Source organism: Pleurodeles waltl, chromosome 10, assembly GCF_031143425.1.
Source record: "Pleurodeles waltl isolate 20211129_DDA chromosome 10, aPleWal1.hap1.20221129, whole genome shotgun sequence".
NCBI lineage: Eukaryota > Metazoa > Chordata > Amphibia > Caudata > Salamandridae > Pleurodeles > Pleurodeles waltl.
This window is the reverse complement of record NC_090449.1, coordinates 628,449,232-628,464,135: the sequence shown is the minus strand read 5'-3', so window position 1 is coordinate 628,464,135 and position 14,904 is coordinate 628,449,232. Positions and strand designations below refer to the sequence as shown.

General features: G+C 43.0%; 1 protein-coding gene across 11 annotated transcripts in view; it reads left to right on the top strand.

Moving 5' to 3' along the window:
- The window catches only part of KMT2C (lysine methyltransferase 2C), a 1,516,687-nt gene that overhangs the window by 1,220,295 nt on the left and 281,488 nt on the right, over positions 1-14,904 (top strand). For 9 of the 11 annotated variants that reach the window (XM_069211124.1, XM_069211114.1, XM_069211120.1 and 6 more), the window contains one exon: positions 5,076-5,147. The exons of the other annotated variants lie outside the window; for them this stretch is intronic. In XM_069211124.1, coding sequence (XP_069067225.1) covers positions 5,076-5,147 — 72 coding nt within the window. The remainder of the gene's footprint in view (positions 1-5,075; positions 5,148-14,904) is intronic. 11 annotated transcript variants of the gene reach the window in all.

Here is a 14,904-nt window from a genome sequence, read left to right as displayed (position 1 = left end):
TATGTTGGAAGTTCAAACAAGCAAAACCACTGAAATACAACCGTTATGTATAAGAACACAGACAACAGGCGGTTGAACGCCATGTCATCAAATTAACTTGTTTTTGTGTTGGTGTCTTTCCCAGATGTGTTTTAGTTTATGGCATTTGGCTGCAAGTTGTCAGGTGTTATGTGCATGCCTAAACATAACTGTTGAATTTTGATGGTTTTGCATGTTTGTTCCTCAAACATCATTTTAACTGTTATTTCAGTCTGTGCATGTATGTGTAATACATAATATATTCTGACAGAGAATGCATAATGGGTAATGTGTATTATGGTTCAGTTTTGCCATTGAGGAAATTGGCAAGCTGTGGTTAGGATCACTATTCATTACTCGCACAACAAACAAGCAGACCATAACTTTCACATCTCCTAAACTGCAAAGGAAAATGGAAGGTGCCAATCCTGAATTTTATGATCATTCCAAGCGTTTCAAAACCTGCCCTGAGCATAATGAATGCCAATCAGTTGATTGCACCACTCGCTCCATCTCCCCGTCCATTTTCTCAAATTCCAACCTCTACCCTTACCTTCCCTTTAGTACCAAAGATCTGCTCGAGACCCAATAACACCACATCAGCGTACGTGGTAGAATGTTGATTTTGGAGGGTACTGATCCACCATTGGCATCAGTCAGGTTATCCCAAGCATAACCAGACTATTGCACATGAGACTCTCCAGTGCAACCCCCCATTCCACTCCAGCCCAGGCTCACATGTCTCCTCATTGCTTTGTCCACTGTCCATGTTGTCAGCATTGGCCAGCCCCCACCACAGCCTTTCTTAGTCCCTTCTCAATTTCCCTTGCATAGTCAATTCTCAAGAACTTTTCAAAAGAATTGATAAGGTCCACAGATCCCATCTCTTAGACCATCGATCACTACCAGGAAATCATCTGAAAAGCTCTTCCAGAGGAAAAGTGAGTGACATGCAATAAACCACTCCCCCTGAGCTAGGCCACTGCAAAATAGACTTTGGAGTGCAACAATACAATTTTTTTATATTGAACATAATCTTCTGTTTTCAAGAGCACCCATGGGACTGTAGCTACTATTCGATAAATTTAAGACACACTGCAACAAGAAGGGATTAGAGAACAACGCATCCAGAACTAGATACATGGCGTTAAGACCCCACAAGTCCTTCTAAGCCAACATATACCTAGAACACAACAGATTGGAACTCTTATTTAAATTTGAGTATCTGGATATTATGTTTCATAACAGGATGTCATGAAACCCACACAGCCACCAATGTAGAGCCATCCTCCAACATAGGGCCTCAGTTATATCCAAAATACATCAGACTACAATCTCTAGGGTCCCCCCCCACCCTTCCACCTTAGAAGTGTATAAAGCTAATACCCAGGCTGCCGCCCTATAAAGAGCCAAACTTTAGGTATATAGAAATGGTAAACCCACTGACATTTGGTGAGAATCTTTTTGTAAGGTTATTACATCCTCCAAGAAGTACACCGCTTACACCTTTGTTCTTTGATATAGGTTTGATAAGGATATAACATCTGGCAGCATTTAGACACCTTTATTGTTTTATAATGTGGTCTGTGGAGGAGTTGTCCCCCAGTTTAGGGGGGGAGAGGACTTAGAGTTAATAAAGTTAGACAATACTATTACATTCCTAAGGCTCCACCACATAAAGATGTTGCTTGTGGAAACTTACTAGGAAGAGCCATCCTTCCTAACATTGACATCCAAACAATCACAGAAGACTAGCCATTGGAACTATGTTACATCCAGTTTGCACCACTGCCTCCATAAAGGGAGATGGAGAGCTCAGTTTCTAGATACAAAATCCGGAACCTCATTGGAAAGGTTTTTGAACAATGTACAGCCACCAATAGCCAAGACATAGTACATAACATTTCGATTTGATGCCTTAGAAATTAAAACATTTACATCAAAATGGAAAAAGGTAATAACATTAATGATGACTGCCATTGCACTTTATTTGTTGTTAATGCAGCAGAGAATGTCCTGCCTACTTGAGGCCTATGAGGAAATGCCGACTGTCTTAATTTAGACGTTAGTATTCACACACTTTATCGAGAATGTTGAAAAGCAGTGCATCTAAGCCCATTGTCTCCTAAGTAGATTTTGTTCGCAGATGGGCTAATCCCAAAACGTAGGGTACTGAACTTTCAAGAAATATCAGTTAAGAACCAGCGATGTGAAGGCCAGAGAACTGGCTAAGATAGGGTACCAACGTCTCGCCTAATGTTGTGGCGGGTACACAATCAGGGATATTGTAATCTGCATTTATTTTGGGATTGTAAGGAAAAGATGGCCAAATTCTTCCTGAAAAAGTATAGATTAACACTAAGCCAGGGAAAAAACAGACAGAGCACCGATATTTCATCTAATATATAGTTGAGAAAGGATTGAATTATAGTCAGTGAACTTGGCTCACCCTTTTGAGGTTTTTGTGAACTGGCTTTATATATGCCACCTACCCATCCAATGCCTTATCTGATTAACCTGTGGGCTGTGAATATGCAATTTTGCTCAAGTCTCTTACCTTTCTTGTACTGTAGGGAATATATTTGTTATTAATCTCTACTGTGTTACAGATATGAAGAGGCGTTTTAACTGTCTTGTATTGCACTTTCACGGTTTTGTACCATACCTAATAAAGTATAGTGTGGATATCTAGAACTTCCAATGCAAGATGTTATCTCCGAAAATAGAGTAGTCTGTCAAGATTGGAAATGGTATCCGCAAGTGATGATCTAAGAAAGCATCTGGTGAGACCATCTAGGTCAAACAGTTGAGACCAAACACTACTAGTAGGCACGTTTACACAAACATATTTTTAAACATGTTAATATCTTGTTAGGTGATTGGCATTTGCTCCATAAGACCATTATTTCTTTGCTGCGTCCCCCATGATTATGCACTTATTTGATTAAAGCAGTTCTAAGGTCTGGGATCACCTTTTAAAGCAGCAACATATTTGCATAGACTTGACAGAGGAATTGGTAAAGTGAGGTAGAATTCTAGAAGCAAATAGGGGGATGTGACCTTCAGGACAATTTTTCTTGCATATTAGTCTGTTGAGCTACTCTCTACCCCATATGCCAAGTGTTTTTCTTGTTTGTTTTTAAAGTATAAATATTTTGGCAGCAGTATTCTCTGGCATAGTATTCTGAATCTGATACCTGCACATTATTCACAGTAGCAATGCAATATTTCTCTTTACATAGTTCCTGTTAGAATTATTCTTGGCATGGTGTTAAAATGGCATTGTTTTCTAAAACCTTATTGCTGGAGCCCAATATCTTGAAATGTACTAAATCGATTTTATGTTATAGCGTAATGTTTAATGCAGCATTGCCAGATATGAGAGGGTACTATGGAAAATAATTCTCTACTGCATTGACCTTTGAAGAAGTTTTTGGAACATCATTCACCTGAGAGATCATTTCTCCTGGGAACATGTTTACTGAAGAAATCATTCCTTCTGGAGTGCAAGGGGTGGTTTGTGCATTGTGCATAGACATGCTTCTGTCTGAAGAATGTTTTCCATTCTGGCAGAGGCTTAATGTTGGCGATGTTACTCCTCTGTTTGATATTCCTGCTGGTAGTATTTAACAAGTTCTTCAGGCTTTTGATAGAAACAATTTCTTTTGGTGCACTTCTGTTATTTTATGGTAGTTTGAAAAGCATAGTATTCCCTATGATTATACTAATGCACCATAATATTCCTCAATAGAGTATTGTTGATGCCCTTATTTGTCATGGCTCATTTTTCCTAACCACCCTTGTTGTGGTGACTGACCGTTTGGTGTAACATTTTTCTCAAGGGGTTGACAGTTCAAGAAGGGAATTATTTATGACCTCTGCAGTATTCATGAATGAAGTTACAAATGTAGGCAGAGTAGTTATGATGAGGATATTATGCTCCTTCGACAATATTCATGTTGGGAATAGGTTTTGCTACAGAACAGTTATTCAGTTCAACACATTTTCTTCTGTGAAACATGATGTATTTCAGATTGTCCAAACTGGTTTGTTGACGTATGTGCCGCTGCTGATTGATTATCAAAGTGTAGGGGAAATTTAGATTTCTGAAGCTGTCAGAAGCGGTCACTTTTAACCCACTAATTATGACCAGTATCTTTACCTGGCAAAAGTGTCCAAGCGCTGTCCCTGAAGGGTGACGGTCTCACAAGCTATATGGTGAAGATGGTGATCCAGGTAATATCTCACTTGCAAGATACTCTCAAAATTGTGACCAAGATCAATTGCTTGCTCAACTTTGTTTTTTGCTGCTGTGCCAGTGTTTTTTTTCTTTTTTTTTACATGTCCAGCTTTTAGACTTTGCTGTATTCAGATCTGGTTTTAAATATATCTACAACAATTTCCAGGCCCACAGAGGGGAACAAATGCTCATTTATTACTCTTGGCATCCTGTCTTAAGGAAATTGAAAAACTATGAATAGTCGGTCTACAGTGTTTGCACACCGTATCATGTTGAATTATATCATACTTTTAAGGAAGACCAGCATAACAAATGTACCACTATTAGTAGTCCAAGCAAGAGACATTGACTAATGATCCTTAATGGGATAATTTAAGAGTGACTCAAGGAATCCAGGTGGCCCCAGAAAAGTACGATCAGCATATTTACAGATATTTAGAAATCACAAGTGTGCAATTGACCAGAGATTGACAGACTTGGTATGGTTGTATAAAGGGCCTGATTTGTGAAGGCAAGAGTTCTTGTTTTTCAAAGAGTTAATCAGTTCATCAAGACTTTTCATTTTCAAATCACTTGGTATCATTTATATCATGATATGTGTTTTCAGTCTTAGTTTAGAAAATAATGTTTTCCACCGCAGTAGCGTGTCTGTTGCTTGTGTAAAGCACATTCTTGGAACTTAGCTTACAATTAACCAATGGTTAAAGAAAGATCAGTAAATGTTCAAAAACCTAGATCAGCCCAGGAATTGAAAATGCAAATGTTTGATGGTGGTGATTTGAATGATATTTTACTTATAGATGTCCTCTCCTCACAGGTTCCCAACTTTGAATATCACTCAGCGCCAGCCCAGGACTTTAGAACTTTGAGTTATACAGCACAGGTGCCAGTAAGTTGGGAATATGTATTCTTTCTGTGACTAGATATAGTATCAGTCTGAGTGTAACTGGCATCACCTAAGGGTTATGTTTTATGTTATGTTCATTATATATTCTAAGCCACATGTTAGTGACTGAATTTGAACCATGGTCAGTCAGGGCGTCTCAGGAAGTCCAGTGGATATAGGCGGTAAATGAAAATAGGAATGTTGGAAGATGTGCGTTTTCAGTTTCTTTCATAACTTTAAGTACTTCTCTCCCCTCTACTAATTTCCAAGGTGCACATGCTAGAGGGCTGGAGACACTAAAGCCAGTTTAGACTGTCTTGTTTCTGTTTGCATTGATTTCTTGTAGTACCCAGGGAATCATCTGTTACTGAAGAGGGTCATATTGTTTAAACTGTATTTGAAATCCTTTATAGCCTCTTTGTACATGGGTCTGAGGGTATTGTTTAATACAGTACCCTGAAACATGTGCATGCAACACATGGAGGTTTGTGGTGATCCTTCAAAGCCAGGTTGAGGTGACTCTGGTAGACATGTTCTGGGTACAATGAAAAGTTCCTCGTTATCTTCAGAAACATACCTGCATATAATATGTTGCAATTATGTATCCTAGTACGTGTTACCAATAGAGTGGAAAGGATAAGATATGGTAACAAGATAGTGATGATGGTACCTGCCACTGGTGCCATCTAGATGTTGAAGGGAATATTCTGAAATACTGTTTGATAAAACAGGGTGCTATAGCAATGGCTTTGTATGCAGATAAGCGAAGGGGGAATATGGAGGTAGAGAGGCAGTTAATGACCGTAAACATTGAATGAGTTTTGTTAGGACTTGAGGTTAGTTTTGAAGCTGAAAGACCATTTTGTTTGTGTATTTAGAAGCACTTTGTGGCCTTTGGGTGTCAAGGGGTTATAGGAAATTCAAAAGTGTAGAAATGCATCATCTGTAGTGGAAGCAACTGTAACTCCTAAAGCTACCAATTTGATGCAAAGTTCTTGTATCAGTATTTAGGACCCCAAAAGGGTAATGTTACTGTTTGTATTTTAGTGGTGTGCTTCAAACATCTTTTCATGTGTTTACATTTCTGATGGAGACTTTTAACTGCAGATTCCTCACCTTAGAATATTCCCCAGGTGCCAAACTGTGGGCCTTATTAGGACTTCACCGAAGTCGCGGTGGGTAGGTTAGTGCCAGTATGGCAGCCTTCCCTCCGGGCCCATTACGAGTTTCCTGCTGGCCCAGCATCGTCTCCGGCTCATAATATAGCCGGCTGCAACGCTTTAGTGTGTAGGGTGCACTAGCACACATCGCAATGTTCAATGTCTGCAAAGCAGACAGTGAACATTTCAATGGGGCTGGCCAGTGTAGCCCCTGCACTGCTCATGCTAAGTGCATGGGCAGTGCAGGAGGCCCCCTGCACCCACCAGCCTTTTCATGGCGGGATTACCGCCATGAGACCGCTGGCGGATTAGGACCGCCAGCACCATCATGTAGATGAAAAGTGGCATGCTGGCGGTCCGACTGCAGCGCTACCGCCAGGGTCGGACCGCCACATTGGCGGTGGTCCATCCGCCACCAGTGGTCATTGGACCTCCAGGGTCGTAATGAGGCTCTGTATCTGTAAACGTGTATCCAATAATGCTCCCACTGACCACTAGGTGGTGCCATGTGGCTCAGCATTGGCTCCTTGCTGCCCCAGAAGAGACAGACAAGATATATATAGATCCAGAGCTCCACCACCAAACATGTCAGTTTTCTGACATCTTCCAAAACTTGAATCCAGTGTTGTCATGAATGTTGTCCCCTCCTAAAACTACAAATTTCTGAATACCAAAACTGCAGGAAACAAATGTTGGTAACGAACCTACACTTGGTGTGTCTGTGGTGTCTGGACTCAAGCCCTGACTCGAAGTTGTGTGATAAATGTGCCATCGCATCATGCACCCAAAGGTGATGTGGAACCAAGAAGTGAAGCTGTACATCTCCAAACACAAGAAGTCACATCCGTCGTGTGAGTCCTGCTCCAAGTCTCGGGTGGGGACCCAATCTCACTTCTGAAGCTATTTCCGCAAAAGGTCTGCTTCGCAGTCCAAGTCCTCCTGTAATTCCAAATGGAAGTGCAAATTAAACGCAAAAAGTAAAGTAGTGCTCAAGCTCATCCTGCTACTCTTTATGTAAAGAGAAGACGCAAAGTCTTCGCAGTGTGTCTGTCTCCCCTTAGGACCCTGATTGTGAAGCCCATTCCACAAATGATTCTGGTAGGCCTCAAATTTCCCTGGCCATCTACGTCATTGCAGCGAACTAATGCCTTCAAAGAGAGGACATGGTACAGATTTTTGGCAGAATTCCGACTCCTCCTTGTGATCTTCAGGCCCTAAATAGCCACTGCGGCCTCCATTTGGCTTTCCTCAGGCGAATCCGTCCTCCGAGCCATCTGACTACTTGGGACCTGCTCCAGTCCACTCTAGGACAGGCACCCACACTGGTTTGTTTTGCGTGCTCTGTGCCAGTCCATGTTGATGCCAGTACCCGTGCTGGAAGAGAGTCCGATGGTGATTTGCACCTGACACCAAGCTAACTTCGGCCTGAGCTTGACTGTCACTCTACAAGATTACAAAAGGGCAGCTCGTCATCATACAGTTTGAATTTGAACCAGTTGCTCTACCAGGGTGAACACACCAACAGAGGCTCCGTTATCTTCTTGCTTCTGACTCTGAACGAGGTACACCCCAAGAGGGAAATGATGATGGTGGGGAAGGGTGATGGTTTTCACCTTCCTCACTATACAAATGATAACTCTTACTTGAACATGCAAGGAGCATGTGGATTTGACACATCCCCTTAAACAGGATTTGACTCACCATTTGGACCAGATCACATAATTTGAAGTAGTGATATAAAGAGGCTAGGTTTGCAGCTGTCTAGACTAAAATGAGCATCCTTACAGAAATTCTGCAGGCTGAGCCAGCCCTCTCTGAGCCAATGCTCCCCTTTAACAAGATAGTCACTGATACCTTGATTTGCACTTGGTAAAAGCCCTGTTCCTGCCCACTGGTGCATAGGCAGGTGGTAGACATCATGGAGCAACTCCTGGCGAGCCTTATGTTCTCAACAAACATCCAACTCTGAGGAGCCTCGTCAGTTTAGGCTTCACTCAACAAGGTGAACCTCAGTGGAGTCCCCACGGCTCCTCCTGATAGAGCGTCTTAAAGAGAATTTAGGTGGTTGGACAACATATGTTCTCTTCTCCTAGGCTTGCATTGAGATTGGTCATTGTTATTTGTTATCTGTTATCTGATAGAGACTTCTAGTTGCAGATTCCTTACCTTAGAATTTTCCCCCAGGCGTCAGCCTGGATCCAGAGATTTTTCTTCGAGCAATACCCTTACACGTCGTTAGGTGGCTTCGGTCGACTCTGCGGCTGTCATAGGCGTTGTGGTCACCGTGATGATGTCGGGAGTAGTATATAGACACCGCCCTCACGCAGTGACGGCCATTTCTTTTAATGACTTTCCACACCAAAGCGCAGAGCCGCTAAAAACACTGAGATTGGTGCGCAAGAGCTAAGGACCTGAAAGGGGGAATCCCTGTCCCTAGAAATCAGTTCGCAAGCGGGGAGGATGGGTGGGTGGTAAGGAATCTGCAACTAGAATATGTCTCTACCAGATATTTTGTTACCGGAGGTAAGTAACTTGTACATCTGATTCAGACTTCTAGTTGCAGATTCCTTACCTTAGAATAGATACCCAAGCAATGCCATCCTCAGTGGTGGGCTGCAAACAAAGATCATACTAGAAAGTCCTGTAGGACCGAACAACCAAAATAGCCGTCTTGACGGACCTGACTGTCCAGGCAGTAGTGCTTAGCAAACGTGTGAAGGGATGCCCACATAGCCACCTAGCAGATATCCAGGACAGGAATTTGGCGCGCTAACGCAGTGGAAGCAGCAGTTGCTCTGGTGGAATGAGCTGGCAAGCCTTCAGGAGGTTGCTTCTTGGCCAAAGCATAGCACATTCTGATGCAAAGAAGCACCCATCAGAGATATTACATTTTTGCACCGCCTTCCCTTTTTTCACACCCACCTACCCAACGAAGAGTTGATCGTCCACCTGGAAATCTCTAGTACGATTGAGGTAGAACGCCAACGCTCTTTTTGGGTCCAGACGGTGGAGTCTCTCCTCCTCATGGGAAGGATGTGGGGGTGCGTAGAAAGTAGGCAAAGTGATGGACTGGTCTACATGAAAGAGTGTAACCACCTTAGGAAGGAAGGAAGCCCTAGTGCGCAACACAACTTTGTCAGGGTGCACAGACAAGTACAGAGGCTTTGAGGAAAGGGTCTGTAGCTCACTCACCCTGCGAGCAGAGGTGATAGCGACCAGAAAGCTGGTTTTGAAGGTGAGGAGCCACAAAGGACAATTATGTATTGGCTCAAAGGGAGTACACATCAAATAAGTAAGTACAAGATTAAGGTCCCACTGAGGCATGATAAATTGAGTGGGAGGAAATAAAAGGGTGAGCCCTTTTAGGAATTTACTCACAATAGGAGATTTAAAGAGTGAGGGGCGATCAGTTAGCCTGAGAAAGGCTGAAATGGCAAATAAATGCCCTTTAAGGGTGCCCAAAGCAGAGGCCTGCTGGGCTAAAGAAAGAATGAACAGAAGAATCTCGGATAGAGGGGCAGAGAGGGGATCAACAGATTTGTTGGTACACCATGCCACAAATTTATTCCAACGACAGGCGTATACAGTTTTAGTTGATTGATGCCTGGCCACCAGATACTTTGTTACCAAAGGTAAGTAACTTGTACTATTAGTTGCTACACACATGCCCTCTGAAACATGGCCAGCAAAATCTTGTTGGCAGTCTGGGAAAACCTTAGGCCTCTCAAGCACAGACAATTCATGATGAGCAAGATGCAGCCAGATATGTGATTTGTGTCAGCCTAAATGCTACTGATTGCATGAGAAGGGCAGTTGGCACTGGAGTTGTGATCTGTCGACAAGCATGGATGTGTTCCATAGGATCTTGTTGTACAAGCCTCTCTCATGGATATACCTTGATGACAAACTACTTTTTGGTGAAAAAGCTAATTCAGCTTTGCAATGTTTTAAAGATTGTAGGGTTTGATTCACCATTTGAACCTCCTGTAGAACAGAGTGCATCATTTGCAATAGTGCTATAAAAAGCGTATGTTAGGTCCCGGATTTGCAGCTGTCTTATGTCAAGACCAAAATGAACATCTTTACAGAAGTTTTGCATGCTGAGGCAGCTGTGTCTGAGCCTGTGCTCCCCTTTAACAAGACAGTCATTAATATCTTGATGGGCGCTTGGTAAAAGCCTTGTTACTGCCGGCTGGTGCATAGGCAGGTGGCAGACATCAGAGAGCAGCTACTGGCAATCCTTATTTTCTCAACAAACATCCTACTCTGAAGAGCCTCGTCATTTTAGGCTTCACTCAGCAAGGTGAACCTTAGTGCAGTGCCCATGGCTCCTCAGAATTGAGCGTCTTAAAAGAATTTAGGTGGTTGGAAAACATATGGTCTCTTTTCCTAGAATTGCATTGAGACTGGTCATTGCCATTTGTTTATTAGTCGCTACACACATGCCCTGTGGAACATGGCCAGCGAAATCTTGTTGGCGATCCTAGAAAACCGTAGGCCTCTCTAGCTCAGACAATTCATGATGGGCAAGATGCAGCTTAATATGTGATTCCTGCCAGCCTAGACGCTATTGAAGGCATGGGAAGGGCAGTTTGCACTGGAGTTCTGATCTATAACATGCATGGATGTGTTGCACTGGATTTTGTGGTTGAAGATAATAGAGCCAGGGCACGCTCCCTTAATCTGTTGACTCCTGACAAGCAACTTGTACATCAGTTGAGAAAATTCAGAGGCTACTCCAGGGGGATGGCGTATAAGCACCATCAGTCCGCCCTAACCATTGTGGCAGTCCCCCCAGTCATTTCAAGGCCAGGGATGTAGGTCTGGCAGGCACTGCACAGGTCAGTGAGAGCGTCAGTCCTCCTAGTCCTTCTCCTTTTGAAACAGATACTGTAGTTTGCCATTAAAGGTACACAATCATTCCGTAGCAGGATTCAGCACTTCCTTCCAGGATTGCTACCCAGCATATCAGACAGATGTGTCCTACAAATCATTCAGCATGGCTATGCCCTATGCTTTCTGTATACCCCACCCACCTACCCAAAGCCCACCACATGAGAGTGACTCTTGGAGGACCACCTGTTTTACAATATGTGCAAGTGTTACTCTCCCAAGAGAGGGGTTTGGGCTCTGAAAGAGGAGGGAGTTGGTACTCTCGCTATTTCCTTGTTCCTAAGGACAAGGGCCTCCAACCTAATTTGGACCTTTGACTTCTGATTGCCTTCCTGCAGAAGGACAAATTCAGAATGCTCACACAGTCTGATTCTGTCAACTTTGAACTTGTAGGACTGGGCAGTGTCCTTTGATGCTTATTTTCTTATGCCCATTGTGCAGTTCCACAGATGTTCCCTGTGATTTAAAGTAGGCCAGGAGTACGATCACTTTTGCTGTGCTCCATTTTGGCCTCGCCAGTACCCTTCATGTGTTAACAAAAGTGATGGCAGTAGTGGCAGCCCAACTTCAGAGGTCACCACTTCCAGAGGATGGTGACTCTCCAGACATCTTTTGGTTTCATGATCAAGTCAGTCACACCTGACTGTTTTGCATAGACTTCTATTCATTGCAGCAATCATGGGTGCAGTGTAGTTTAGAGCCTTCTCTCCTCTACAGGAAGTCCATGACATTCAGGCTATAATCTTGATGTTTAAGCCTCGAACCTTGGAACTTGGTGAGAGCAACTCTGAGGCTTCTTGGCCTCTTAGCCTCCTGCATCTTCCTTGTCGTTTAAGCCAGCTAGCAAATGTGGATCCTTAAATGGAATCTGAAGTTCCTGTGGGCCCAACATCAAGGAAAACTGTTGGATGCTGACCAGATTCTTTAGGAGATTGCTCACTATCTGCAGTGGGTGGCTCTTCAAATGCAATTGATCCAGTGCCAGGACCCTCTCCCGGTCTCAACTAGAGCTGATGGTGATGATGGATACATCACTGCTGGTTTTGGAAGGCCATCTGGGGAAGGTGGAGATCAGACTATCTCTGATAGAAGCTCCGCTCTTTATTAGTCTATTGGGGTTGTGGGCCATTCATCTAGCTTTGAAGCCTTCCTACCATCAAGGGGAGGCAGGTGTAGATTCTCATAGACAACACCACTGCCATGTGATATTACAGTTAGAAGGGCAGAGAGTACTCATGTGCTAGGAGGCTCTGCACATTTTAAATTGGTTGGAGTGTCAGGGCATTTTTCTGATTGTGAACCATCTGGCAGTATCCTTGAATGCCAGCGTGGACAAGCAAAGCAGGCAGCAGCTCACAGCTCATGAATGGAATCTACATCCCGATGTGGGTCTGGGCATCGTCAAGCAGAGTGGAGAACTCTGACTAGATCTGTTTGCCACTTTGAAGCACTTAGTGTCAGAAACGTTGTTAGCTGCTTTTCCACAAGAACACTTGCTATGAGAAGCACTCCAGTTGGAATGAAACACAGTACTCCTTCACGCCTTCCCTCCAGCCCTAAGTTTTGAAAAGATGAATAACAATCTGGCCCAAGACATCATAGTGGCTACGGATTGGGGCTTGAGGATGTGGTCGCCGGAACTTCTGGACATGCACATTTGCCCTCTGGTCAGGCTACAACTTCCAGAGGATCTTCTGTTGCAGCAGCAAAGCAGGGTACACCACCCACACCTGTGAAGCCTACACCTTCAAGCTCTACTTCCTGAAGTGGTGGATGTCTTACTTGCTGCCATGCATCTAAAAAATCCATTTATTCCGAGCACTGGGAACATTTGTTGCCCGGTGTGGTGTCTGTAAGATTGACTCTTTACAAGTCAAACTGCTAGAAGTTCTTCTGTTCTTTCTGTCTTTGGCCCATCAAGGCCTTACAGTGGGCACTACCAAAGGTTATTTATCTCCTGTTTCAAACTTTTTATTTTTGCCAGACCAGCTGTCCTTGTGTAAACCACCTATTGTGATGAGGTTTAAAAAAGGTTTGCCACTCATTTCCTCCTAGACCGTTTGTGATGTCACAGTGGGACTTTTGGTCTTGACGTTTTTCATGTGTATGTCTGTTGACCTGATGCATAGCTTTTTGCTGCGTCTCCTGATTTTCAAGACTGTTTTCATTGCAATTATTTCAGCTTGAGCGCAAGTGAGCTTCATACACTGTACTTGCAACCACCCTACACAACCACTTTCTTGAACAAATTGGTTCTGAGGTCTCAAGCTGCCATTTTCTGTATGGCGTGACTCGTTTCCATGTTGGCCAATTCATCGCCCAACCAGTGTTTTTTGCCTCGCCTCTCGAAATAAATATCAGTTGGAGCCAGAAAGGGCTTTAAGCTTTTATATTGTTCATACCAAAGACCACTGTGTAAACAACAAGCTTTTGTGGGGTTCTCTGGGATGCCAAAAGGGAAAGCTGTGTTAAAGAGGACTTTGTCAAGGTGGGTAGCCCTCTGCATTAAGATCTTTTACGCAGTGGCCAAGAAGCAGCTGCTATAAGGTTTTGGTGCCCATACTACTGTGGCTAAGGCTGCTACTACTGTGTTAACTTGTACAGTGCCTATCCCTGACATCTGCCAGGCCATGACCTGGGTGTCCTTGCATACATTCTGGAAGCACTACTCCCTTAATAGCCAGGTACAGGGATAAAGGAACTTTGTCCCCCTCAGTTGTGCTGGACTGTTTTGGTCTGAGTCCACTCCACGCACATTCCGTCTGTGAATGTTCTGCTATGGTACCTATTATAAGATGATGACTATGATTTGAAGTATGTATCATAAGAACAAATTACTTACCTTCAGTAACACTGTCTGATTCATACTCTAACCACAGATTACTCACTGCCCTCCCAAACCCAAATAATGTTGATTGGCCTGTTTCTTAATACCTAACTAGGTCCCAAGTTGGGAATCTGAGTGTTCCATTTGATTAGAATGTGCACCAGGAACAGTGTTACCAAAGGTAAGTAACTTGTTATTCTGTCCTATTTTGTTGTACATGAAGCCCCTTTTTCCTGGAACTCATGTGGCTCAATTATTTAGGTTAAGTAATCTGTCTGCATTGTATTTGCAGATTATAAATGTGTCTATACAAATTAGGTATCCCTATTAATGTTTTCTTCTCAGCAACATTTACTTTGGTTGGTTTGTTGTACATTATTTTGGGTTCATTTCCAGTGTTTGGTTCTCAAACAATGAAGCGTTATTACTGATTGTAGCAGGATTTAGATTGCAGAATAATTTGAAGTAGAGGCATCAGTGGCAGTTTTTTAGCAGTAGATTCTCAGTCAGATGCCTGATTTAAGTAACAAGGTATGTAAATGGGAAAAGAGCGGAACAGTTTAGATTTTTTATTTTTATTTAATTGTTACACTACAGTTCTCTTCAAATAAGTCAGGAAGATTTTTGTTTCTAGTTAGAAGTACTTAGCGGGTGTATTAATTCTATGAAAGCACTGTTATTTCCCAGTTCAAAGTTGTGTTCATTGATGTATGGTCATGGGAATTTTGTGGATTGGTAGTTGCCTTGTGTCACCTTGGCTGTTCACTTGATAGTACAGAGGTCCGAGCTATCTAACAGTATTGTTAGGGTTGTGGCCTTCTTCCGTCTGCAGGACACAGTGCAAGAAGACAAGTTTTTTTCATTCTATAAATATATCTTA